The sequence below is a fragment of the Pinus tabuliformis genome, chromosome Q (assembly GCF_031772625.1).
Source record: "Pinus tabuliformis cultivar Carrire ecotype Pingquan chromosome Q, CPIR1, whole genome shotgun sequence".
In the NCBI taxonomy this organism is placed as follows: domain Eukaryota; kingdom Viridiplantae; phylum Streptophyta; class Pinopsida; order Pinales; family Pinaceae; genus Pinus; species Pinus tabuliformis.
The window spans coordinates 413,290,153-413,314,409 of NC_142296.1; the positions used below are offsets into that span (position 1 = coordinate 413,290,153).

Consider the following 24,257-nt stretch of genomic DNA (forward strand, 5'->3'; position numbering starts at 1 on the left):
TAAATAACTGTGTCAAAAATGTCTTTTTGCCTTTTAATGCCTTTGCCAAAACACACATCCAGTGATGCCCACTAGGGTATCTTTGCCCAACATTCAACTTGGAATAAGTGTCCCTTAATCGTGGTCTTATTTTGCCTTTATTAACTTTTATTACATGAACTTTTTACGAGAGTTGTTACAAATATGGGGTGGCGGTGTTACAAAAGACCCTTAGATCCGATAATGGTGGTGAATATACATCTAAGGAACTCATAACCTTTTGCAAGGAAGCATGTATTAAGAGGGAGCTCATAGTCTCCTATAATCATGAACAAAATGGAGTAGTAGAAAGGAAGAACAGAACATTGAAGAGTGCATTATAACCATGATATTTGATCAGGACCTTCCAAAATTCCTATGGGGAGAAGCAACAATAACAACAATATACATAGAAAATATAAGTCCTCGTAGAATTATTGAGAGTATGACACCGAAAGAAGCATTCTTAGAAAAGAAGCCATATGTAGATAATCTTTGTATCTTTAGATGCCTTGCCTACATTCATATTCCTAAAGAGAAGAGAAAGAAGTTGGACTCTACTAGTTTAAAGGGTATATTTATTGGTTATAGCCTTTCATCAAAGTTTTATAGAATCTACATAAAAGAAGATCGTAGAATTGAAGTTGACAGAGTTGTAATATTTGATGAAACCTTTGCATACAAGAAGTCCAAAGATATTCTCGTTGAATCTGACGAGGAATATATCCCCCTCTTTGAAGAAGAATAACAACATGACAAAGCACCTACAAATCAAGAAGAAGAAGGACCAAGTGAACCCATTCAACCTACAATCATTCCCAAAGTAAAGAAGAGGCCAAATTGGTTAAAAGCTACACTTGAAGATGCTAAAGGACATGCAGCAACAAAAGATACTTTTAGACAAAGCAAGAAACCAAAGAGGTACTCTAGATATGCAACTTATATGTCAAAACTAATTGAAGCAAAACCAACCACATTTGAACAAGCCACTCATCATGATGAATGGAAGAAATCCATGCAAGAAGAATATCAATCAATCATGAAGAATGGGGTTTGGGAAATTGTTCCTAGACCTAGTGACAAATCTATTGTCACCTCTAAATGGATCTACAAAATCAAACATGTTGTTGATGGGAGCATAGATAAATACAAAGCAAGATTTGTAGCAAGGGGTTTCTCTCAAAAGGAAGGTGTGGACTACGAAGAAACATTTTCTCCTACAACCAGGTACACTACTATTAGATCCTTGATTTCTTTAGCAGCTACTCCGAGATGGAACATCCACCAAATGGATGTCAAAACAATTTTCTTGAATGGAACCATAGACGAAGAAGTATACATTGAACAACCAAAAGGTTTTGAGATACATAGCAAGGAATCTCACATCTGTAGGTTGAAGAAAGCTCTATATGGCTTGAAACAAGCACCTAGAGCTTGGTATGCTAGAATGGATGCCTATCTTTCAAGGATTGGATTTGTCAAAAGCTCTACAGACCCAAATATCTATACTAAAGTAGTAAAGAATGAACCAGTCACTGTTCTATTATATGTGGATGATTTACTCATTACAGGTGTGGAGAATAAAATTCAAGAATGTAAGAAGATTTTCGCAACAGAATTTGAAATGAAAGATCTAGGACTTATGCATTAATATTTGGGCTTGGAAGTTTGGCAGAAACCCAGAGAAATCTATCTTGGTCAAGGAAAGTATATCATCAAGATTCTACAAAAGTTTGGTATGATGGATTCCAAGCCTATAACAACTCCAATGGTCACTAATTTAAAGAAATTGAGAAGTTTTTATTCTAGCCTCGTTGATCCTACATGTCGTCGTCCATTTGTGGGCTCATTGATATATTTGGTGAATACTAGACCTAATATTTGTTATGCAGTGAATGTTCTAAGTCATTTTCAATTAGAGCCACGCCATGATCATTGGATCATTGTTAAGCATATTTTGAGTTATTTGTGTGGGACTATTCATCACTGTCTAAAGTATGATGGACAAGAAATATGATTAACAGGTTTCACTGATTTTGTCGATTGGGGTGGTAGTGAGAAAGATGGAAGAAACACTACAGGCGGTTGTTTTGATATAGGATCCACAATGATCTCTTGGATGAGTTGTAAACAAAATTTGGTTGCTTTGAGTAGTGTTGAGGCTCAATACGTTGCTACTTGTGAAGTTGGAAAAGAAGCGGTTGGGTTTAGGAAGCTTCTGTCGGATTTGTTTGGAGGACCCTTGGATCCCACAATTATAAATTGTGATAATCAAAGAAACATCAAAATGTCTGAAGACCATGTGTTCCATGCCAAAACTAAGCATATTAATAAGTACCACTACAATTAGGAGTTTATCACAAGATGGGGCCATGAAGCTACAATATGTTCCGACAAATGAACAAGTAGTTGATGAGTTGACGAAATCTCTTCTCAACAAGAAGTTTATATATTTTAGAAACATGATTGGATTGGTGGATATCTCTTATTTGGTTGAGAGGGAGATATGAGTACCATAAAACTGCCCATATGATGGTAATTGGGAGGACATCTTGGCCTGGTTATTATTGAGATCTCAATTGTTGTTTGGCCTCGACGATGTCTAGATCCCGGTGTGGCAGGGTATCTTGGATATGCGTAGCTCCAATTTAGTGTTGACCTTGATAATGATACCTAGATCCCTGTGAGGGTTGGTGTAAGGGCATGGAGACCTAGAGGGTATCTATATGATACCAGGGTTAGAGCCTGTTGGTACCTATATAAGCAGTTGCCTCGATGACATCTTAGTCCCTATTGGGAGAATACACTGGTAGTTAAGGTATCCCTAGAATTGTGTATGTTGATACTCTTATGTGAACATGTCAATTTGAGTTCATCCTTGTACTTATTTGTACGATTATGAATACTTCCATAGTTAAGAGAAAGTGTTGAAAATGTAACTCTGGTTGGTCGTCATAATTTCTATTGTACTTTATCATTATGTATTTATTGTAAAATTGATAAAGAAGAAAAAAAAATATTTGAAGCATGGTTTTCAAACTCAGTTTATTTATTTATTAGGTCAAAGCCTCCATTGTAGGCTTCTAGGGTTTTTCTTGAGTCTTAAGATTCATTGTCACATTTAAAACACCCTTCTCGGGATTTTCTATCATATAAAGAAAAATGTTTTTGAGTCCAAACAATTATTTGTCACCTCCTCACAAAGTCGACCCTACTGTGATGAAGTCAACCTAGATAGGGGTTAATTGACCCTATGGAAGCAATATAAATAAAAGAGGAGCTCGACCTATTTGGAATCCATCATCAACAAGTTCAATCTGCAATGCAGGAAGAGAAAAAGAAGTGTGAAGTCAATGACAATAAGGTCAAATCAAAGGAAGGACACAAATCGAAGTTTTGGGACATCTTCTCTCTCACACATACGAGTTTTCTAGGGTTTTTGCACAAGTTGCAAAGGCCTAAATTTCTGCAGTGACTAAAATTCCAAATTGAAGCAATATTGAAGGAAGTGACTCTCGTTGAATTTGACAGTGTTTATCTACTTGGAAAGAGGGTTGACTTGGTGATTGGAGGAGGTCTCTGTCTTGGTTAGAAAGGTCTTGGATCGTCTCACTTTGTGTTACACATCATTTTGTCACTGTCCCTGTACTCCCCGTTCCTCGATCCTGGAGGACCTCTATAGTGACCCTCATATGTTTCCCTGCCTTGAAGAAAATGTCTCTACATCCCTCTTCATCTGCAAAACATTTCCCTCCTACATCATTTCCTAAGAATCTTCCTTCAAGCTCAGTTTTCAAGACCAACGCTAGTGCTCAATTCCCTCCCTGTGCCGATTTGCAGAGTTTAAAACTAGGACTAGCATCAAATGTCGCAAGTGAGCCATTCATCCCCCGCGCCTGTCCCTAGGGCATCTAGGTCATCGCCCATTCAGCTGCTTGTTTATTCATCAAGTCAAGTTGTTGGTTAGATGCCCCATGTGTTTCATGTTTTAGTCCTTGTATTGCTTTACTTTCAATTGAACAAGTAAAAGTTTTGTTTGCTCTTCTCTTGATTGGACGTCTCTTTTCGAGCATAGATTACATTGCTTGTTTTGTTTCGATTGAGTCTTTGCATACTTGGTTTGAGAGGAGTTTTTTTTAATCTTGCTTGGTATATGATTGATGTTGGTTGTTAGAAAAATTTTCATTGAAATGTTTATGTGAAAGATTCATTTTATCATTCTATTGAAAAAATGCATCATTCTAGTTTGTTAAGTTGATATGTTGCATTAAGTAACATCATTGAAAACTAGAATTGCATCATCATGAGCATGTGAAATGAAATGAACTTCTTTTACTGTTGAAAGGAATAGTTGAAGTGCATTTGATAGGAAAGATAGGAGTGGAAATAATTTTCATTATTTTGTTTTGAAAAGCAAAGTATTGAAGAGTCATCTTGCTTTCAGTTGTTTGTTTGTTGCATTGGTTGTTTTCTGTACTCTCAATTAGTGTAAACATTCATCAAATTGAAAAGGTTTTGTCTCATATGGTTGTATATAGGAGTTTTTCAAGTGACATTGATAGTGCCTGAAAACTGAGACTTAATTTCAAGATAAACCTTTAAAATGTATTCAATTAACCTAAGGCGCATTTGAAACTAAACACTCATATTTAAAGGTCTAGGCTAGAGACGTGTTCCGACATCTTTAAACATAGCAGTTTTCGTTCCCTTCGGCACTAGACAACGCTAGTACAGAATTGTGCTCCCCATACCGTCGCATATATAAAGAGAGACCCCACTAGGTTTGCAATCCTTGATCTGTAGGAAGCTGAGTCTAATGCCTTGTAAACATGATACACCGAACACAACATTCTAGGAGATTGTTGCCCGTACTTCTCAGTTCGCCGGGAGGTATTCTGCAGTTCATGGTTACTTGGTAATCCTTTTACCTAGATTATTCTTAGTCATTTTGATCTTTTTTTACTCTTTAAATTTTAAAAGATCATCGAGCACTTGTCCTTTCGAGCTCGTTAAATCCGAAAGTAACTAGAGTCACCTTTCACCCTTTTTCTCGACTCTTAAAATATGAAAAGGCCAAGTTTTGTTTCAGTGTCTTAAAATTAACTACCCAAAAAAATATTCATTGTTAAAGTTATCTTCCTTAGTGATTCTTTAGGGTCGATTCCAATGGCAACATTTCCAGAGTCTACGAGTCAAGGATTCCCCTCCGATGAGAATTCTGGTCCTTTTCCTTCTTTTGGAAATATTGGTGCTCCTTATATGGCAACGTTGTCCCTCCCTGGGTTAACTATTGGTTTACTTATCTGGTTATTTTCGACCTCGGTGGTCCCGAGTGTCCCGACTCCTACCCAACCATCTCCTTCATTTGAACCACATCACGTTGATTCTAAAGTTGACTCTCACCTTCTTCCCTTATTTCTTCACCTTCCTCTTCTACTTCGCCTGGTGAAAGTTTGAAATCTAGTAACTAGGAGGTTAAGAAGAAGAAGAAGAAGATGAAGAAGAAGAATTCAGATAAGCGAGAGGCCAACCATGCAGCTATTACTCCAAATGCACCTCCCATAGACAAACCTTCCGATCCTCCACGTAAGGTCAGATTCCCTTGCAAGCTGTGTAAGGGTGACCATCTCCTTCGAGACTGTCCTAACATTCCCAGGGTCTTAGAGGTATGGTCTCAAGACCTGAATCGACCATCCTCGTTGACCTTTGGAGATCATGTTGATGCTACACCCTTGGTTAGCGATGGTAAGAAGAAGGGAAAGATTAGATCCCCATGTAGGTTATGTGAAGGGAAGCATATTCTTCACCTTTGCCCTCTTATGGATAAAGCTTCCAAAGTTTTGGAAAACCTCACAGCTCCTCAACCCCAACTTCCTATTGGTTATCAGAGGATTTCTTCTAACCCTCTCCTAGTTGGCAAAGAGATTGAATTAGATTTATCTCTTGCCCATCCTGCTCTTCCTGAGCGTGACTCTCTTATGTCTGTTCTCGACCAACCATTGGTTGAAAAGAGTGTTGACTTGGCTCCGCCTTCAGTTGTTCACTCTGTTCTCGAAGAGAGTAATGATCATATTGCTCATGTTCTTCTCGTCTCCTCAGATTCTCATGAATCGAAGAGTGACCCTCCCGTCCCGGTTGTTCAGGAGAGTCCTTCTCCTATTCCTGCAAGGCATGGGGGAAATCATATGATACCCCCACCAAGTAGTTATGTCATCGCTTTTGATTGGAGTCAATTGACTGCTTTCCACCTTCCATCTTATGTGCCTTTCCAAATCATAGTACAATCCTATAATATGGTAGTACATGGCGCTATATTAGATGAAGGTGTGTTTGTTAGCATCATGCCTTCTACTACTTGGCAAGCTTTGGGTTCCCCGCAGCTTGTGCCTATCACCCAGAAGTTGGCTTTCAATAGAGGAACCAATTAACCCTTAGGGATCCTTCCAAAGTTTCCTATTACTTTGGGAGGAAAGACCATCTATATAGACGTGATGGTAGTCCAAGGTCCCTTAGATTTCAATCTTATCCTTGGATGCGACTATGTTTATGTCATGGGAGCTCGCGTTTCTTCGCATTTCCATGTGGTTTGTTTTCCACACGAAGGGAGAATAGTGACCATTGATTAATTGCCATTCATTGGTCACCAGGTGCCTCCATTGCAACCATCGTCCCCTATTGGTTCTTGTCTGCAAGTAATACCCTCTCCACCACATGTCAATTATGTGGCTACCTGTTTCGTCTCCACATATGTTGATGATCACGCAGATGGCATGGTACATTATGTATTGGGGGCATTGGAACCTGATCTATCATTTGTTCTAGTTGACATGTGTTCCTCCCAAAGCGTAGTTCTCTCGTCCAGTGAGGACCTCTTGGAGGCCATGTTCTCGTATGGTCCATGATCAGCGTATGAGGATAGTTCTTTTTTTGTGTCAACCTCGTTAAAAAATGAAACAACGTGCAAGGGTAGTTTTTTCCTGTATCAAACTTGTTAAAAAATGAAACAAGGAGTTGAGGATAGTTCCTGGTCTTGTGTCAAGCTCGTTAAAAAATGAAACAAGGGGTCAGAGCATAGTTCATTGTCTTGTGTCAAGCTCATTAAAAAATGAAACAAGGGTCCCAGAATAATTTCTTCCTATATCTACCTCATTAAAAAATGAAACAAATGTCTTAGGATAGTTCTTTTACTATGTCAAGCTCGTTAAAAAATGAAACAACTCCCTTTTCCAAATCAAGTATTTGATTAAGATCTCGTAAAATCACAGTCGAATCTTTCCTGGATCTCGAAAGTGAACCTTCATTCCATCCACCTAGCTGAATGAAATGAAGCTTGGGGGCATGTACCTTGAATTGATTCGTTATGCTGGGCACATGCAAACTTAGCTCAAGCGTAGTTTCTTTGTTTCAAGCTTGTGTAAAAATGAAACCAAACTCAAGCATAGTTTTTTGTTTCAAGCTTGTGTAAACATGAAACCAAATTCAAGCAGAGTTCCCCGTGGTTCAAGCTTGTGTAAAAATGAACCCATGCCCAATTTACATCTCGTGATTGTCGTTTTTATCAGCTAATTTATGTTAGACGAGCCTTGGTTGTTTCATTCCATTGCCACCATCTCTTTGGCCGATCATATGCTTTCACTTGGTTGTTTTTACTTTCTTGAGGAACCGCATCGATAAGTGGTTTTGTTAGCCAGGCTCTTGATCATTACATGTTTTGAGCAGTTCCACCATAACCGAAACCATTTGCTACCCTTTATACCACTCGTTTCTCCGGATGAGTCACCTTTAATCTCTTTTCTGACTCGTAAAAAATGAAAAGATTGTTGAGTATTTTTCCCTTTTAGACTCGTTAAAGAAAATAAAAGTAGGGAGTCATCTTTGAGCTCTTTTATGACTCTCAAAATTGCCGAGCTCTTGTCGTTTTGAACTCATTAAAGGCTACGAAACATCGTTTACCCCTTTTTCAAGTTGGGATAAAACTATTTACGAAAAAGGTATACCTTAGTCAAACATGACTAGGAGGTTCTTTCAAGTATTGTTTTCTACCTTTTTCGGGCTCAAGAGACAACTTTACGAAAAGGGACCTTTTGGAGTTTTATTTTCTATGTCTTTTTCAAAATATCTAAACATGAAAAAGATATCGAGTTTTCCCTTTGTTGAACTCGTTAAACTTTAGATGACATCGGATTTGTCACCATGACGAACATGAGATTCTCCTTTGTAGGGCTCATTAATCTTACTAGGTTAGATTCATCCGAAGGATGGACTTACACTATGAGCACATGCTATCCCCTTCAAACTTGTGATAAAAAATAATTAGGGTACCTGCCAGAAATGGTGGGGGAAATGGGAAATTTTTACCAGTTGTGTTAGTAGCTTGTCACTTTTGAACACGACACTCTTCTGCTTCGTGCCGGGTTGGGATATCCCCACTGCATCATTGACCTTCCTAGATTTGGGCTGCCATTTTTTACCTCTCCATTCGATCTCTGCTATGTCATCATGACCTCTGATCCTATAGATCCAAAAGTTGCCAAACCCTAGAGTCGTGTCGCTAATATGTTCAAGAGTTAATCCTTCTACAGTTTACACTCGTTCATGGTTCTCTGTAACATTCAAAATCATTGCATCCCTTGTCTCGTGTCGATGATGTGGGATACATCATGGCTCTCCTTTGATGAGGTCACTTCTTATCGACTTTAGCCCATTATCCGGGAAGTTGGCTGAGAGAATCTCTTCCAGTACCTTAGAGCTTGCATGCCCTAATGGCAAGTTCTTCACACTCGACGACAAGTCTTCATCATTGGCTTTCGATCGAGTGACTTCACGGGTGTTCGACTTCGGTTTCTTATTCACACTTCGTGAATTGTAATGCTAGTACCTTGAGATCCATTGCCATTATTGGTGGTTTCTCTCGTGCTTGTTAATAGTTCACATCATTGATTGGTAATCAAGCAATTTTCTAGCATGTTCGACGTCAACACATCTATTCGCATGTTAGAATTTGTACTTTGATCGGGTCATGTTGGAGCGCAAGACCCTGGGCTCAGATTACACAAGTCCAGGTTGTAGAGCAACATGACATGATCATGCTTACATACATGTCTCTTTCATATGGATGGCTGCGACCATACCATGATTATGTTATATGTGATCCTTGTAATTATTGGATGGCTACGACCATACCTTGGGGGTTCAATATGATCCTTCTTACTGGATGACTGCACCCATACCTTGGATCCATTTAGATGATCTTCTCTGGGTGGTTGCGTCCATACCATGATTTCTTGTTCGACCTTCATGCTTTAGGGGGCATATGTTACACAACATTTTGTCATTGTCCCTGTACTCCCCGTTCCTCGATCCTGGAGGACCTCTACAGTGACCCTCATGTGTTTCCTTGCCTTGAATAACATGTCCCTACATCCCTCTTCATCTGTAGAACATTTCCCAAGAATATTCCTTCAAGCTTAGTTTTCAAGACCGACGCCAGTGCTCAATTCCTTCCATGCATTGATTTGCAGAGTTTAAAACTAGCACTAGCGCCAAATGGCGCAAGTGAGTCATTCATCCCCCGTGCTGATCCTCTTTTGGAAAGTTTTTAAAAATGGAGTCAACGCTTCTAGGTCTAGAAGCTTCGTGAATGGAAGTCTGGTAAATGGTTGGGCAAGATAGAGCTGAGAGAGTTTGTTTGGGCTCCTTTCCCCTATTGAAATGGAACAAACTAAAGAGATAAGGCCTCTCCCATAATAAGAGGATACATTTCCCCTCCATCAAAGTTATATAAACTCCTCATTTCACACCCTTAGCTAGCTAATGGAAGGGCTAGAATTATCTGCAAATCTTGATAACCATCTTGAGAACCTTAGCCTTCTAGTTTGTGTGTGAAGGGAGAATTAGCTTATAGTGTTTGGTTTGGAGTAAAAGGAAAGAGGCCTTGAACTTCCATTGTTTTGAGGGTGAATCATGAGATGCTTATAGTGGTGCTGGAACCCGGACATGCTTAAGGGAACCTGCAATGTCAAGGATCCGATTGTATTTCTCTTTGAAGTTCATATCAATATAACAAATGGTTTATTTCCTATATTGTGTGTTATGTTGCATTTGATAGCTTAAAACTCCTTGACCTTTTAAGTAGATTGAATTCGATTTTATGTTATCATGTTTGTTTTTGTCTCTTACATGTTTGTTTAAGGTATTTGAGTGAAATAACAAAAGGAAGTTGGAGCAAGGAAGCAAGATCATCATTAATTGGATTAGCGCTATAAGAGGTAGGCCCTCTTATTCGATTCTAATCTAAGGAAGTTTAAATTAGATTGTCTTGTTTGCGACTAGACCCACTCTTGGGCTAGAGGGATCGTCTCTATCCATAGAGAGGATTTACCTACTCCACACTTTGACTTGGTTCGATTATAAAAGAAGAGTTTGACTGGGTTTTGCCCTAATTGAGTGCCTACATCTTGTGTCTCTTGTTCTTGTGCTCTTCATGCATTTTTTATTTGGTAATTGCTTGTTGAAAGATAACATCATAAAGAAGTAAAGAAGCCAACACAAATCACAAGTAATTATCAAGAAAGGAGGAATCAAAACCCTAATTACTACATGTATTGATTTCTCAACAACTTCTCTCACTGTTTTGGGAGACTCCCTCCTTATTGTTCGACATATGACGAAGGGTTCCTCTCTGAGGGACAAAACATTAGAAAATATTATGAAAAGAATTAGGAAAGCAACATCAGGATTCTCTTCAATAGCATATTTCCATGTTCTTTGTGATATCAATAAAGATACAGACTTGTGTGCTAATGAAGGGTGTAAATTTAAATTTGGAGATTTAAAAATCAATGGTTGAATCAAACCTCTCATATTCCTTAGAGCTAAATAGATTTATATTACACATTTATTAAAATTTGTTTTATCAAATAATTATAGTATGACATAAAATTTTATTTTTTAGTAGATTAATTCTGTATGATATATACTTGCAAAACCCTTTTTATTTATTTATTTTGAATTTGAAATCTCTTTAAATTTTTTTATAATTTTGTTAATAAAAAACTTAAGTTTTTTTTTTTTTTTTAATATAACCCTATTGTATTTAAGTCAATCCCATACAAATTTACATATAAATACAAAATACCTATATTTCCAATAAATATGCATATTTTAAAAAAATATGCCCAACAACTATACATACCCCATTACAATGAACAATAATTTAATTATAAAGGGTTTAATCCATTCCATTGCTATTGGCAGTTGTTAGTTATTCATGCTCAATCCTTTCCATTGTTATTATCTATCGGTTGGGATGAAGCTACACCCCAAATAAATGAACATATTTTTTTGGGTTCGTTTTTAATGGTAAATTGGATTTCAAATTTAGATTTCTATAGAGTTATTAAATTCCAAATAGGCTAATTTAGATTTATATAGAGTTATTAAATTCCAAATACACTAATTATTGTTGTTTCTTCATTACTATCCACATTTGTCTCGCGATTTATTAAATCTTCTTTATCTCACTGCAAGGATCATAGATTATTGTGATATTTTCTTTAAAATATGGAGCTATCTTATCAAACTTCATTTATCTTATTGCAAGGACAATAAATTACTATGATATCTTCATATAATGAGGAGTTACATAAGTTCACCTTGGAATGGAATCATATTTGGTGGGAAAGACGAGGGAAAGATGATTGTTGGATTGTAATTAATAACTTATATTTTTTAGAGAAGTAAAAAGGATAATGTAAAAAGTAAATAGGTTCATGTAAATTAGAGAAGTAAAAAGGATAATGTAAAAGTAAATAGGTTCATGTAAATTAGAGAAGTAAAAAGGATAATGTAAAAAGTAAATAGGTTCATGTAAATTAGTATTGTTATTTTCATTGTTCATTAATATTATTATTTTTATTGTTTATTCATAATTATATATTAATCATTATATTATTAATGAAAGAATGAAAAAGATCACATAAAATTCAATTGAAATGAGTTACATAAATTAGAAAGACAAAGCTTACATTGTTGGAAATGGAATTGCATGTAGAGTAAATTTTTTGCAACAAACTCATGTAGTGTTTCTTAGCATTTTTGTGGGTAAGTTATCCCTCATCACTGTGAGGATGGTCTTCACTATGTGCACGTTGTTGCTACACAAAGAGTTCCTAAATGTACACAGAGAAGAGAGGGTGAAGCAAGAAGATATGGAAGGCAACAATTTGTATGAGAGACATGTCATAGGTTCTCTTATGTATCAATGACGACCTCTTTTTCAGTGGTGTGAAATGCGATGAATGAACAATGACATAAGTCCGTAAAGTGTTTGATAATCCTATGCAAGAAAAGGAATACTAATATAATCTAAAACATAAGAATAACAATGGAACATCTACATAGCATAAACAAGATTTACCATGGCAATGCTTAACGAGGAAAACCAACCTAATTGAGAGCTACACGTTTCTATATATCCTTGTATTAACTCAACCATTTGTCATAAATATTTAGGTGTTTCAGAGCTTCAATCAACCCTAACATGTAACTTAACCTGGGTTAGGTTATAACCATAATCCCTTAATCAAGATTGTATTACAATCGGCTAAAACCATTGGATGAAATTTTGCATAGTGGACAAACAAAAGTTGCTTTCCCCCCACCCACCTCCTTTGACTCTCTTCATTCAGGGGCTAGACCTTAAACTTCTATTAGAATGTGACTAAGTCCACTTGTAAAGGATGCTACACATATCAAACAATATGGAATGATGGATGGCTTCAATCTAAAGATCATGTGGTCAATGGAGGATATCGATTGTTTCAATTGTCATATACTTGATTTATCTCACAACAAAAACACCTATAAATGTAGTTACATATGATTTAAATATCAATAGATAATTAGAAGGTTGCAATCAAGTGATAAATTAAGTATGTTAATTTCACAAAGACATGAGTTCAATGCCCTCGAAACATTATATCATGCAAGTGAGCGATATCTTTTAATGTACCATAATTAAAAGTGCTCAAGTGATTTGCTTTAGGTAAATAGACAAAGCCAATTGCATGTCGAGGGAGAAGCTAGTTCACTAATGAGGTCAACAATGCATTAAGTTGTTTACCAAGTCTCCACTCTTATTTTATTGATATGCACCACTTGAACGACATATCTTAATAAAGGACAAGGTTAAGTGGCAAATATTGGCAACATTATTCATAGAGGAATTATGGTTCATCCCCACTTGCAATTTAATGGTGGTTGTTATCAAACTCAATTGCAATTACGTAATGCTACACTTCCAACCCTCCATATTCATCATCCACCTATTGGGATGAATAATTTTGTCTTCTAATGGCTCAACGCTGCTTTATTATTCGTTCTCCATTTCTTTCTTCAAGTAAGAACCGATCATTGCTATAAATTATGCAGACTTCAATGGAAGCAATCACATGTGTATCAAATGCTCTTATATCAATTATGATCCACAAGTGGGACTATTAAATGTATGAACATGAAATACATCCAACAACATAGATATCAAAACTCTTGCAATTGAACACTATGAGTTAGAGAAGGGTGTATTCATATGGTTTTAGTGATAATAACAATAATTCTATTAAGAAACCTCAAATGTATAAATCGGAGTTCAAAATTCAAAATTGGCACCATAATATAGTAAGAGTTGCATATACTTTAGTCCCTATTTTAAATTGCATCTCAAGGCTTTTCATATTAGGTCATGCTCAGGGTCTTGCATTTATTATGACTATTTTTTCAAACCCACGATTATGGGACTTACCTTCAACATAACATGAGCTTGATTTTGCACTATGACCTAAACCCATTGACAACATACTCTTTCTCAATACTAATACTATTGTTACTTTCATCAATGTATACAAATAAATATTATCCATTGTGGAATTATGCGAGTATATGACATTAATTTCTTAATATCAATTGACTTTCTCATCCATTAAAGAGTCTTAATCTACTGGCCTATTAAAGTTTGACGAACATTTATAAAGACTAGGAACTCACAATGCATATCAGCATATATCTCAAATGTCCCCATTGTCTATTTTTGTTTATTCTCCCATCCATGAAAATTTCACCAAGTATCTATGGTTTGTGACAAATCTCCTTTAGTTGTAAATATGATTGACCTTGTGCTACATCACATTAGAATCACAAATATAATGTTTATTGACTTTGTGAAGGCCTAAAGGTCATCTATGATGGTGCAAGGAATCATGTTTAAGATGCTACTTATTATTATCTTTGTTTTAATCATGATATTGAGAAGAACTAAGATCACATTTATGATCAATTATCTCTCATTGACATTCTTAATAAATACCATGACAATCATGATCTTGTACTTCTTATTATCCTTATCCAAAATTTACATTGCTATTAAATTTTTACAATAGGTTAACAAGTTTGCAAACTATTTAGAACTTTTGTACTATTTTAGTACTTTGCACTTATCTTGAGTTAGATCTTCTTTATTATAGTTGATTTGTGTCTTTTTTATTATACTTAGATTGTATTTGTTGTTGATTACCATATATATGTAAATTGAAATAATTTTTTTATAAACTTTAAAGTAGAAAATCTAAATAAAAATCTCAATCCATTAATCTATTTCTATAATTCAAACAAAATTAGAACTTAAAAACTATTTACCAATTAAATCATAAATACTTTGTTTTCATTTTCATTTTCATGAATATCTTCTTAAAAAATTATACTCCATAATTCAAACAAAACTAAAACTTTAAAACTAATTACAAACTTTAAAACTTCAAACAAAATTAAAACTTAAAAACTAATTACCAATTAAATCATAAATACTTTGTTTTCATTTTCATTTTCATGAATATCTTCTTAAAAAATTATACTCCATAATTCAAACAAAACTAAAACTTTAAAACTAATTACAAACTTTAAAACTTTATATATATATTTCCAAACTTGTTGATTAACTTATCCATTATAATGATGATGATGATGGTGGTTAATGTTCGTTGAGACCAAACTTTGGTCTATCGGGCCTAAAGAAACAAATTGTTTAGTTTGATTTAAGATTTTATTCCTATGCTCAAAAAACTTGGAGAGAAGCCTTCCGAGCTCACTATAATTTTGACATTGTAAAAGGCTAGGAAGGTCAATATTGCGACAAAGATTATGACACTGAGATCTAATGTGGTTGTGCGGGGCACTCTAAGAGGAAGTGCATCCTCGATGTTCCTATTCTCACCTAGATGGTAGATCCTTTCCATCCATAGTATTTTAGGAACTGTTGAACGACCTGTTTTAGAAACTGCCCAATAATATATTTCCAAACTTTAGAATTAATTAATTCATCAACTAAGTCTTTAACTAATTCCACAAAACAAAGGTCATAACACTTCATGATGTGTGGAAAGAAAGACTTTACCTTATCCCGGAAAGGATTACTTAAAAGGGTTTGTTACCACTTTCCATGTGCTTTCAACTCAAAGAAATGAAGGTTTGTGATCCTCCTCTCCTAGGAACTATGAGCATGTCATCGTGAGGACATTAGCAGGCCTGTTAGACACTATACATTATCCATGTTTTAATCATCTCCAAGTCCATGGTGGACGTGAAAACTTCGTCTAATAAGATTAATAGGTCAAACCTGCATGGTTGGTATTCATTTTCCGTTCGTTCCCTGTTTCATGCTGGCTTTCTTACTTTCCATCTAACAGAAAATAGTTCCCAGCCATTCGGGGCAGGGCTCCATAGATTGATCAGAACTGAGAGCTTACAGTTTGCTCATACTTTTAGAAACTGAAGAATGGGGACTATCGGAAGAGTTATCTACATGGCAGGGTCTTTGTTTCGCGAGACGGGGCAGGCCATCGACCGTCTAGGATGCCGGCTTCAGGGCAATTACGGTTTCCAAGAGCAATGTAGGTTATCTTCTCTTTATATTTAATTTCGTCTTCTTTTGCTGTATTTGGCCAGATCAGCTTCAGCCGGGACTGCATTGATCTTGAGCGGATTCGAAACCCCGTTCGCTTTTGCTTACTGACAATCTTGAAGATTATCGAGAGGAACCCTTGAGTTGAAGTTGCTTTTATTTGGTTTTGATTTTAAAACAATTTTAACGAGTCCCGATTTTCTGTTTAATGTTTTCCTGCCTTTGCCCAGCAAGATGCCACAAACTTTGTTTGAAATCTAAAACCCTAATAGTTTGCTTTCCAAAACGCTAGAATTTTAGTCACGACTTGGATGATCTTCGTTGGTTGTGTCCGACGCGGTTGGAGCTGCGAAGATAGTGCCATTCCCGTTCACCCACGAATGTTCAATTTGTCATAGACATGATTATGCCGTTGGGGTCGATTCAAGTGGGTGATTTTGATGGAAGAGCTCCCTCTGTCTCGGCACCTTAGTCAAAAGAAAGTGTTTGTGTTTACTAGTTCTCCCTGTGAGGTTATTGTGCCTGTGTAAGCTGGTCGTTTGCGATGCTTGGCCTCTTCTTGCCAGTTGCACTGCCTCTCTGGAGTTTAAAGAAAGCAATTGAAACAAGAAAATCATGGTGTGAGCCCCTTTAGTCATAGATCATAATGGCAATCCATGAGGCAGTCATATTGCTGCTTTTGTTGAATTGCATCAAGTAATGGTGGATTAGAGTGCTGGAAGGGTGGGTGTGTTATCTATGTAAACAGCCAGGTTAAACGATGACAGGCTTTGCCTGCACCAGAACCCTTTCGAGAGGGTTTAACGAGACAGATTTCAATAGCTACAGTGCCAACCGTATTTAGACATGCTGCTATGGAGAAAAACTTCTCCTAACAGCTTTTTAACTAAAGAATTTATGGTAAGGAAAGGTCCAGGTGGAGCTGTTAAATCTCTGGTTCCCTTAACCTCAATGCTTTATGTTAGCAGAGAAAATGAGAAACAGTTACTCTACTTCAATTTTAACCAGGATATCTAAGACAAAGGTTTGAATGATTTCTTAAAACTTTTGTAGTTTCACCCGTAGGATCTCTTATAATAATCACAGGCTACAACAACTAAATGACATTAATCACCAGAAAACACAGAGGGTCTATTGCCAAAACCACATGTATATTGTATCAAATTGTGTACAATATGATATTGAAATTTCACGAGGCAGTAGATGAAAGAAATAAGGCGATTACAATTAAAATGAATTAGTACATTTCAGCTTCAAGAGTTCCTTCTGCAAATCCATAGCTGATAAAAGAACTTCTCCATTTTCCTGAGAGCTACTTTTATTTGTTTTTAAAAGGGCATATTGAATACTTCTAAACTGAAAATAAAAATGTACTCATTAGACTCGGGCTTGAAGGGCTATTATACCCTTTCCCAGGAAGGGCTATTATACCCTTTCTCTAGAAGGGCCATTATACCCTTTCCCAAGCAATAGACCTCGAGTAAGAAACTTTCTATGCAGTAGGCACTTGAAACACACCCCTACTTGACAATTGTGGGGTAACCACAATATTTCTTCTAAACTTCACTCGGGGCTGCTCAAACTAGCTAGCTGAGGCAATGGCTTCTGATGAGCTAAGTGCAAGGTAGGGGTATCAGGCCCTTGTAGAAGCTGACACCCAAAAGTCAGAACCCTGTTGAGGAAATCATAAATGCATCCCTTCTTCCAGTTCACATAATTGTCACTAAAATTAGACTTAAGACTCCTGATAGGAAGAGCCAATTAATCCCGTAATGTTTTCTTGATACATCTAGTTTAAGAGTAGAGCTGAGCTTTTCTCGACCTTGGCTTAATGTTCGTCTTTGTATGCTATAATCAAGACTGTCCACAATGTATTATTTGAACAAAGTTTCTTTATTACATGAGGATATGGGTCTAAACTATTACAAGTCTATTGCATGTTTTTCCCTTTGGATTCAAGTCAAGAAAAGTTGAATTCTCATGTCTTTATATGATCTCCACTTCTTTGCAGTTATTAAAAAATCTTCTGTTGGCACTATGCATTTCCCACAGGTTCTCCAGGTTTGCTAATAAATGTAGTTTATCCTAAAAAGAGACAGGCATTTTTACCATCTTGAGGATGGAGTCCCACCCCAGATATTCATAAAGGTTGTTGCCAACTCACAAATAATTGAGAAAATATAGATAGATAAGATAATCATTTTGACGTCCAATGTATGTCCACAAAAGTGTATCACCAGAAAATATTAAAATAAGCAAGAAACTGAGCATGTATGGAGAGGAACCAAATCATTATGCTCTATTTGAAACAATCCATTCCTCAAAATATTGTGCAAGCTGAATTAGCTACCATCCCCTTCTTCTAAAGAATGTTTTTAGAGTTATCTTCTATCTTCATAAGCTCCAGTCCTTGGACTATTCAATCTCAGGTTGTGAGATTGGTCCCATTTAGCTATCTATATTTTTGAAAATATTGCTTCCATGAGCATTTATGGATAAAGACAATGTTAGTGCACAGAGATCTGTAGGCTTCTTTGGTTTGTTGGCATCATCCTTGTTCAACTCCACCCCTTATAAATATTACTTGGACACCCTTTATCACCTTCTTCCCTGAAAAACTGATCTTATAAGATGATTAGAGAGGTTATTTATGGACAATTCATCTAGATCACCTAGGTTTACCCCTGAAACCTCTGAACCTTAAGATGACCTTCTATGAAGGAGCACTTATCTTCTATCTTTATACGTTTTGGTCCTTGGGCGATTCAATCCCAGGTTGTGTGACAGATCCCATTTAGCTGTCTATTCTTCTGAGGAGATAGCTTCCATGAACATTTATGGATAAAGACAGTTTGGTGCACAGAGACCTGTCCGCTTCCATTGTTCAACTCCATCCCTTATAACTGTTGATTGGACACCCTTTACCACCTTCTTCCCTCAAAAGATGATCTTAATAAGGTGATTAGAGAGGATATTTATGGACAATTCATCTAGTTCACCTAGGTTTACCCCCAAAGCATATGAACCCTAAGAGGGCCTTCTATGATGAGCACTTATAGATTGTTGATGGCCTCATTGATAATTTTGACTATTTGCTGAAACAATGGTTGTGCCACCCTAAGATCCTCCTAGGCCAGTTGAGGGTACACTTCCACCATTTACAGGTCGAGATTGATCACGATAATCAGTTGTAGAACAAGATTTGTCTTCCTTGCTCTCGTAGGGAGATAGAGAGGGAGGAGAACTTATTTTTCAAGTTTCCTTTATACTCGAAGATCAGGGGGTTGATTTGATTGTCTCCATAGACATTTTGGAGGGACCCTTGTTTTTTTTAAATGTCCAGACTATAGATGTTTGGCTTTTTGTACCTTTGTGAGGCTACTACTTTTAGACTACAAACCTTGCAGGGTTCCTGTAGATCTATGGCTTAAACTTTAGATCACCTCATTTTCTAGCAGATATAGCTGCTGGAGGTGTGTAGTTTTCAAGAGAGACTGTAGTTATAGGATTAGACAGTCTTAGGTCCATGAGGTAGTATTGCCCTCTCCCCCAACGCAGTGACCACAAGATCACCTTGTCTTATTGGTTTCTACTTCCTTCTGAAAGGTTCAACTACCATTCCTTGTTCCACCTCAATCCTTGTGAGTAGTTGCACATCACTGTCTTTTTTCTTTTTGCTTGGATACACTTGTCAGTCTTGGATGCGAGGAGAGCCATTGTAAGGAGTTCCTGACATGCCACAGGATTGAACAACTGAACCCTCTTAGCTCAGGTCCCTCTGTGGAAAACATTATTTGGCTTAGCATTGTTGCTCTTGCAGTGATTTACTGAGATGCTGATGCCTCCTCTGTTTCATGTGTTGGTTAGGGTCTTATTACTCATGACTATGTTGACTTCTTGCTACAAGGTTCTTCTTCTTATAGATTCTCTATCTGTACTACATTGTCTAGTCCCTTTGACCTGCTTTGGTCCTGTGCAGACATTAATATAATTCTTTCTTCTTTATTAATTTAAAAAAAATACAGCAAACAAAAAGCCTGCCCAACCTTGTTTTCTATAACTCAACTGCACAATTTTAAATCGAATTATATTAAGACAAAGAGCCCCATAAGCGTACTGTTAATTTTAGGCAATGATGATATGTTCTATGCTTTAGAGCAATTTTACTTCAATTTCTTTATTTGCCCAATATCAATATCCAGATTAGCAATCACATCATCATGATAGTAAAATGCAGATAGAACATAAACATAAACAGTAGAAGACAAGCCAATACAAGAGGACACAAGATGCGGCACTAGCCAGGGACAAACCCCAATGTGGGGAAATCCTTGATCAATTCTTCTTATAGTCTTCAATAGTTCAGCAGAGAGAGAGAGTACAATTTACAAATCTGATATTTTGTAACAGCAGTAAAAGAGCCCTAACCAGAAAAGTCAATGCTGCTCAACAGGGCAGATTTGACCCTCAACAACTTCAGCAACTTCAGCCTCCAAACAGCAAGATGAAACAGCCCTCAAAACAGTCAAATTCAGCTCAGTCAAAGTCTGGTCAAACAGCCCACCTGTGGTCAGCCCTAGCTGCAGTCAATGCTGGTCAACAGTCAACGTTTAGCCTCGATTTCTGTGCCCAGAAATGTGGCTTGCCCAAACAGAGATAGCCCTCACAAAAACGCAGTCAAAGGAGGTCAACACATGCTGGTCAATGCTTGGTCAAACTGTCCAGAAATTCGGCCTCCTGAAATTTCAGATGTGTGGAGAGAGAGAGAGAGAGGCCCAGAAATCTGTACCCAATCAGTGAGGAGAGAGAGAGAGAGAAAAGTGTGAAGATGAGTGTGTCCAAATGAGGCTAAGTCACCTTCTATTTATATGCAACGTTGAGGATGAATAGACGTGACTGTTGGGTTTCTGAGCCTACATAAGTTTGCTGGCCAACCTTGACAATTTGACCATAATCAAAATAAATTCATAACTTCATTTGTACATGTCAGAAACGGATGATCTTTAGATCAATCCTACACCTCTCTGAGAGAGGAATCCAAAAAAAAATATCATCTGTCATAAATAAGATGACCCATGTGGAGTTTGGCCCTAGTTGCCAATTTTAACACGTACAAATCAATGCATGGTCCTATGTCTTCTAGATGTTTGATTCAACCACTGTTGCATCCATCTTTATGATTAGCCTGACAGCAGAAATGAGAAATGGGAAATGGCAGAATGGGAAGCAGGGTTTAGAGCGGTTCATGATAGGAGAACCCCACCATTGCCTATGTTATACATGTTATATTTTGAACATTGTAAATAATCTATTTAATCCTTTAAACACTCTAAAATAATCCACTTTATGCGTTGTATTAATTCTATAAATAAAACCACATTCAGAGCACAATGTGTAGGTGTTTTTCTTTGTTTCCTATTGTTTTTCGTTTTTATATTAGCTTTTTAAATCACGGGCAGAGAAGCATTCATTATTAAATGGGTGTTCCACCACAACTCCAGATCTTGACTTAGGATTGTTTCTTCAAGAAATGGTAGCTGTACCATTTCTTGAAACATAGCTACTTGATTCTCTTTGGCCCTTTTGAAACACCTATTCTGGTTGGACTTTGGCAGAAACCTTGCCTCTTTTCGTTAAAATCTAAAAAATATTTCTTGCCGGTTATTCAGTGAGAAAGGACTGCTAATATCCTAAATGATGCGGTAGTTGGAACCCTCTTCCTTTGAAGAACCATCTGGGCAAAGTGCATTAGAAAGTTAGAAACTCATGCTTACCATCTCAGAATTTTCCTTCCTTTCACCGAATGCTAAATTCAGTTAACTAGCCTTATTGAATTTGATTTTGAATGAAACAGATTTACATTCGTTTCAGTCCTGTATGGTATTTTGAATTATATGATGTCTAGTTAAGATAAATAAGATATATGTGTGATATTTTTGGCTGAAATAATATGTCATTAATGCTTCTAAGATCTGTCAATATATCAAATAATAGTGATATTTGTTTTTGGCAGTATCGAGGCATAGAACACTGATGAACATCTTTGAAAAAGCTCCGAGTCTGCACAGAGATGTCTTTGTTGCTCCAAGTGCAGCTGTTATGGGAGATGTAAAAGTGGGCCAAGGATCATCCATTTGGTATGGCTCTGTTCTTAGAGGTGGGTTTTCTTTTAACTAGTTAATATTTTGATCATTTTGATGATTGTGTCAAAAATGTGTAGATCAAACAAATATTGAGGAATCTAAGATACAAAACTCTATCCTTGTATGTTGAGATAAATGGGTAGATTACAGATAATAGTTTGGGCACCTTGGACTATCGTGCTATGCAATTTTTCATTTTGAAGAATAAATTTGTACTAAAAACATCTCATTTTCCTATCTCCTTTAAAGATCTCGATCAATTAATTTTCCTATCATTATTCAAAATCTCGACCAAGATTTTGAAGGACAGATCTCTACAAAAAAAGTAGATTTTGGTCACTCATATCTCATCTGTTTGTTTCTTTGTCATGTTAAGTTTTGCAGTCTTTTGTTATAAGAAAAGTAAGTGGCTTTGACTACACTGCACAGAGCTTTTTAAGTTAAGATAAGATAATTTTATTAATTTTCAACAAATGATCAAAGGAACCAAAAGAGCAGATCCAGTTTAGGTACAAAGTGGGAGTGCATAAGCAACTCCTAGGTCTCATATGTTTGTTTCTTTGTCATGTTAAGTTTTGCAGTCTTTTGTTATAAGAAAAGTAAGTGGCTTTGACTACACTGCGCAGAGCTTTTTAAGTTAAGATAAGATAATTTTATTAATGTTCAACAAATGATCAAAGGAACCAAAAGAGTAGATCCAGTGTAGGTACAAAGTGGGAGTGCATAAGCAACTCCTAGATCAAAACTGTAAGCTGAAAAGATAAAAAACTAAGTGTCTGGCTAAAAATTAAAAATCTAGCTGAAAATAATATGTAAAATAAAGTGTAAATACATTATAGTCATGGTGCTGAACATACATTCTTGATGCTGAACAAAAGAGGTGTCATGTCCCACAAGAGCTAGATCTGGTTGTTGAGGATGTGCATAAGCAACTCCTTGATCAAAACTGCAAGCAGAAAAGATAAAATACTAAGTTTCTAGCTAAAAGTTGAAAATCTTGCTAAAATAATATGTAAAATAAGGTGTAAATACATTAAAGTCATGGTGCTGAACATATATTCTTGATGCTGCAAAAGAGGTGTCATGGTCTGCGAGAGCTAGATCTGGTCGTTAAGGATGAGTGAGGGAACTATTCTTATTGAAGCGATCAATAACAGGGAAAGGGCCAATGCACTGGTGGATGATATCTTTCTGGGGGTGGCTAGGCTTGAGAAGGCTTGGCTGTATGATTCTATGGGGAGCATAAGAGTGATATTCTTCAAGGAGTGGTTGGGGTTGGGAGGGCCTAATCGTATAATCTTGGGGGAACACAAGAATGAGTGTAAAGTTTTGTAGATGTTCTATGCTAAGAGCAATTTCACTTTTCTCACAGCAATCATACAAGTAGATAAGCAAAATGCAGATAGAACATATAAGCAGATCTTACAGAAGACAAATCAGAAACAAGAAAAATGTATGTGTTTGTTTCGGCGGTCAACAGGATGCTTCAACCAGCAAAGTCTCCTTTGGTCAGCCAGCCCAGCATGTGTCACAACAACCCTCCAACCAGTAGATGAGTCAACCCAAGTCAGTTCTACAAAAGTCAACGCTGTCCTGAAAAGTCAACGCAGGGGCAGCAAGCTAAAAGTCAATGCAGCAGCAAAACGGTCAACCCTTTGACCTCGATTTTTGTGCCAGGTAGTATGGCCTTCAAAAATCGAACCTCCCACAAGTTTTCAGCTTGTTTGGACCAAGCGTTGACCAAAGTCAATGCTGGTCAAACTTCTGCGAAACCCTAGCAGCAGAAACCCTAGCAGCAGAAAAATCCTCTTCGTCCTTCCCACGTGTGGCTGAAATTCGTCCTCCAGGTAGCTCGTACTTTTTAGGATGAGAGAGGAAGATGTGAGTTATGTTTTTTTGTTTTTAAATTCTCTCCAACTTTTCCTGTATATATATATCCATCAATGAGGGTGTGTGACACATCTGTTGGGCATGTGAGCCTACATTACAAAACTGGCTGACCTTTGCACATATAATTTATTAAGAATAATAAATTCAAAATATAAGTTCTGCTCATCGGATTAAGACTATTTTTATATGGATTTTACACCTCTCAGAAAGAGGAATCCAACAAAAATATTAGCTTCTTAATCTGAGCATCAGAA

The 24,257-nt window shown here is 36.8% G+C and overlaps 1 protein-coding gene across 2 annotated transcripts in view; it reads left to right on the plus strand.

Moving 5' to 3' along the window:
* Positions 1–24,257, plus strand: part of LOC149219941 (gamma carbonic anhydrase 2, mitochondrial-like) — a 258,423-nt gene that overhangs the window by 152,228 nt on the left and 81,938 nt on the right. The window contains exons 1-2 of one of the 2 annotated variants that reach the window (XM_089384570.1): positions 15,648–15,959; positions 21,984–22,127. The exons of the other annotated variant lie outside the window; for it this stretch is intronic. Of the exons in view, the coding sequence (XP_089240696.1) occupies positions 15,845–15,959; positions 21,984–22,127 (259 nt within the window). The 5' untranslated portion in view covers positions 15,648–15,844. Of the gene's footprint in view, positions 1–15,647; positions 15,960–21,983; positions 22,128–24,257 lie in introns of those variants that run through there. 2 annotated transcript variants of the gene reach the window in all.